The sequence below is a fragment of the Wasmannia auropunctata genome, unplaced genomic scaffold (assembly GCF_000956235.1).
Source record: "Wasmannia auropunctata unplaced genomic scaffold, wasmannia.A_1.0 LD334247.1, whole genome shotgun sequence".
Classification (NCBI taxonomy): domain Eukaryota; kingdom Metazoa; phylum Arthropoda; class Insecta; order Hymenoptera; family Formicidae; genus Wasmannia; species Wasmannia auropunctata.
In genome coordinates this window covers 37641-41954 of record NW_012028643.1, presented here as the reverse complement: position 1 = coordinate 41954, position 4314 = coordinate 37641, and the positions used below count along the sequence as shown (strand labels likewise).

The 4314-nt window shown below is 29.2% G+C and overlaps 1 protein-coding gene across 1 annotated transcript; it reads left to right on the top strand.

Moving 5' to 3' along the window:
* Positions 1-2273: 2273 nt before the first annotated feature.
* LOC105458966 lies at positions 2274-3877 on the top strand. Its single transcript, XM_011704603.1, has 5 exons — positions 2274-2426; positions 2490-2813; positions 2966-3246; positions 3336-3415; positions 3563-3877. The coding sequence occupies exons 2-5, from the start codon at positions 2735-2737 to the stop codon at positions 3612-3614; spliced, it is 492 nt and encodes a 163-aa protein (XP_011702905.1). The 5' UTR covers positions 2274-2426; positions 2490-2734; the 3' UTR covers positions 3615-3877.
* The last annotated feature ends 437 nt before the right edge of the window (positions 3878-4314 follow it).

Here is a 4314-nt window from a genome sequence, read left to right as displayed (position 1 = left end):
GAATAATTTGACTAGTACTCACACTGAGAAAAAATTTTATTGAGTTTTAAAAATATTTAGATACATAGTAATGTTTAGTTGAAAATTAAACATTACTATGCTAATACAAAATAAATGTTAAAAAATTTTGATTAATAAGAATAAATTATATTTTACTTTGTGTAGCTAAATAATTGTTGAATCAAGCATTACATCGAACTATACAAATTTATTTCGTACAACCAATTTTTTTTCTCAATGCATATATTTATTTTCAATTGTTTTATCTTGCCTACAATGAAAAGTCATTTTGCTCGTATATGAGGGCATAGCGGGTCGAGGATCGGTTCAGGCAGACAGAAGGAGCTGAGCCGCCGTAGTGAACGCACAGGCTAATTAACCCTGGTTGAGTTGTACTACGTGTAGTATTAGACTAAAATATATTGTATTGCAAACCGACGATCTCGGATTTCTTCACACCACCTCTGATCCCAAGTGTCAACAGAAAATATTGACATAAATAATGATAAAACAGATGTTGAGACCATAGAAAAAGAAAATCAAGAATATCAGAGTTGTGATATAAGTATTATGAAAATTGATAAAGAAAATATTGATATAAATAATGATAACAGTGCAATTGCAATTGCACCAATAAAGGAAACTTTAATAGCTCTTGTGCAAAAGCGTCCTCCCTTATGGAATTATAAAAATATGTTACCATCACAATGCACACAATGCAAACAATGAAACAAACTATGGCAAGAAATTGAGGATTTTATCAATACTGACAAAGAAAAAAATATTGATTAAATTATTTTATATTTGTTACATCAAAAAAATTAAATAAAATTAAATGTAAACTTTGTTTCAGAGCAATACACCATCGAAAACTTAAAAATAAAATGGAATAATTTACGCCGTACACAGCAGTGTTATTAAAAAAAAAAGATACAAAAAAAAGGGAATCTCCATGGCCATTTATAAAGCAAATGAGCTTTTTCATTAGTAAATTCAAAATTTATTAGATTACAAATTTATTTGAAATTTATCGTAATTTATTTATATCAGAACTATAAATGCCAATTAGTTGTCATCAGTGACTTTTAATATTCCACAAATCAGAAGAACATTTTAAAGCATGTGTTTTAGCTGGTAACTAGTTTTTAAGAGACAGACCGACATAGATCGTGCGATCACTCGTTATTCTCAATTCGAAGGCCGCGTGCCCGTTCCGTCGCGCGCAAAAGTTACAAAATGCATGGTATTTATCGTAATGAAAGATAAAAAAAAAAGAAACGGAATCTCTCCCCCCGTGGGGGCGCCCATTTATTCTATATAGGCACCTTCAATATGACAAAGAGAGAGAGAGAGAGAGAGAGAGAGAGAGAGAGAGAGAGAGAGAGCAATAAAGCGAAATTTTATGATTTTCTATGTATTTGTTGACATCGGATAATTTATTTTCAATAATAATAACGATTGTAACAAGACTCTAAAGTGACTTCTTATAATCGCTTGTGACCTAAAGTAAGAAATTGTATACAAATAAGAAACTTGATGTGAACGTTATTCGGAGTGAACAGACTCTTGTGTGACAGCTATCCAATTTTAAAGTAAGTAATATAATTAAATAAAATGTTAAATTCTATCAATTGTTAGATTAATTTAAATGCAATTAAAACAATTATTGTTTATTAGTTTAATAACTTGAAAACTATACAGTAAATGTAAAAATATTAATTGTATCAATTAAATATGTATAAATCTTTAAGTCAGTACATGCTTTGAATATTATTATAATGAATCCGATATCGCACGTTTATTACAGTTAAAATATTATTTTACCAACCTCATTAAATGTTTATTACAATCGGTAATCTTATATTAATTTTCCTAATTATAAACGCAAAGGTGAGCTCACCGATGTCTGCCGGATAAAAGGGCTGAGTCTAATGTTTCTTATGGTAACGTTAAAACATTATATTTCAACTGTTCGCGCATGCGAATCGATATATAATAAATATAAAGTATAACTCAAACATAATTATTTTTAACATAAAATATTTATTTTTATAATTACAGTATTTATAAGTAATTTATAAGTACAAGATATTGCAAATACTTATTATATTAGCAATATAATAACTTGCGCGGCAGACTTGCAGAGACAGGCACTTAATACAGCTTACAATTAGTAAGTAATGAGTATTTAGCATTTATTTAAATTTTTGTGTATTTATAATATATATTTTTGTGTGTATTTATAATATATATTTTTTAATCATATATATTTTTTGTATATATCTTTAATAATATTATGTCTAATTTTAGTGAAGAACCAAATAACCAGATGAAGTATCTGACAAGAATGATTGTTTACCTGATGTAAACCCACAAACTGTAAATCCACAAAACACAGTGGAAAATCCCACGCTCGAAACTCGAATGTAAGTATAATCTTAAAATATAATTTTAAACGTTAAAAAAAAGTTAAACAAATGACTTTACAGGATTTCGAACAGTTCAAGTGATCCAAGGATTGAAGATACCCAAGGCACTGTTAACAGCGTATTGGGAACAGATAGTGGAAAATCTTAATTCTAATTCTTAAATAAATAAGATTCATGACAAATATTCATGACCGTGACATAACGTCACGTCAAAAACTATGACGGAGAGAAGCACTCTGACTGTGATATTAAGATTTATGATATTAAAATTTTGTATTTTCTGTAAACGAAATGGATGAATATCCATGGATAGAGCGACAACATGGAAAATATTTTTGTACCACTTTGGTCAAGTCACGGTGACGATTCGAAATTTCAAGACAAGTACGTATCATTCGGTATTACCGAACCGCCTTATAACGCGTCATATTGCCTAATGGCTAATATGTATATGCAACATCCTGTATACGTGCTAAATAAATTATAATTGCTAATTATGTAAATAATAATTTTTAATTAAATGTATAATTTTTCAGTTAGTTGCAACTGTAACGATAAATATGGCCCTGTCTTCATTAGAGGTCAATATGAATATCACGTTGCTTCCACAATTATACAAAACGTTGTATCAACTGCAAGTTTTGCGCACAATGGATTAAATAATTTTTTAGACTACGCTAACGCAGCAGTGTTATCATTCAAATCATACAAGAATTCGGTCAAATTAATGGTGGACAAGGGATTAAATTTAATGCAGCAGTTACATGCAATGCTATCGTCGCCATCATCGCCGTTGTCATCAGATGACAAAAATAAAGTAAATTTATTTAAAAAATAGGAGGTTTATTTATAATTCATTTATAATGATTTATTCATTTATTAATACGCTACTGATTTTTTTTTTAGAAACAACCTAGTGGGAGGACTAGAAAACAGAGACGATATAGACGAAAATTGCATCTGAAGAGAAAGAAGAAGAATAATAGGTTAGTATAGATGTTCATATTTATTTTCTTTCGCACTGTATTCAGTCTGATACAGTCATTATAACGATGGACAATGTCCACCGTTATAAACTTTAATAAATAATTATTACATTCTCTTATTCTCTTATTATCGATTTTTTTTCTCAGAGATAAGCAAAATAGGAAGGAATCAACTGGTGAACATGTTAAAAAAAATTAAATTAATTGCAAAAACAGATAATCAATTAAATTCTCAAGAAAACATCACTGGAGACATATTCATAAAGACGAAAAAAAAGAGCAATAATGAGCTCGATATAAAGAGAAAAATTGTGCGAAGCTCCTCGGCACCACCTATGTGAACAACTTATGGTGAACAAGGAATAAAAAAATTCGTTGCATTAGTTTTATTATTTTTAATAATCTAGTTTTTATATTCATTTATTAATACGCTACTGATTTTGTTTTAGAAACAATTTAGTAGGAGGACCAGAAAATAGACAATATAGACGAAAATTGCACCTGAAGAGAAAGAAGAAGGCTAATAGGTAAGTATAGATGTTAATATTTTTTTTTTCGCACTGTATTCATTCTGATACTGTCAATATGACGATGGACAATGTTCACTGTTATAAACTTTAATAAATAATTATTATATTCTTTTATTCTCTTATTATTGATTTACCTTTTTTCAGAAATAAGCAAAACAGGAAGGAATCAACCGGTGAACATGTTAAAAAAAATTAAATTAATGCTGAAACGGATAATCAATTAAATTTTCAAGAAAACATCACTAGAGACGTATTCATAAAGAGGACAAGAAAACGGGCAATGAGCGGAAAAATGAGCTCGATATAAAGAGAAAAATTGTGCGAAGCTCCTCGGCACCACCTATGTGAATAACTTATGGTGAGCAAGGA

Excerpts from the sequence above, each read along its gene's own strand:
- LOC105458966 (XM_011704603.1), top strand. The coding sequence starts at position 2,735 with ATGGATAGAGCGACAACATGGAAAATATTTTTGTACCACTTTGGTCAA. Across the intron at positions 2,814-2,965 it reads GATTCGAAATTTCAAGACAA|TTAGTTGCAACTGTAACGAT; the intron begins GTACGTATCATT and ends ATAATTTTTCAG. Across the intron at positions 3,247-3,335 it reads CATCAGATGACAAAAATAAA|AAACAACCTAGTGGGAGGAC; the intron begins GTAAATTTATTT and ends TTTTTTTTTTAG.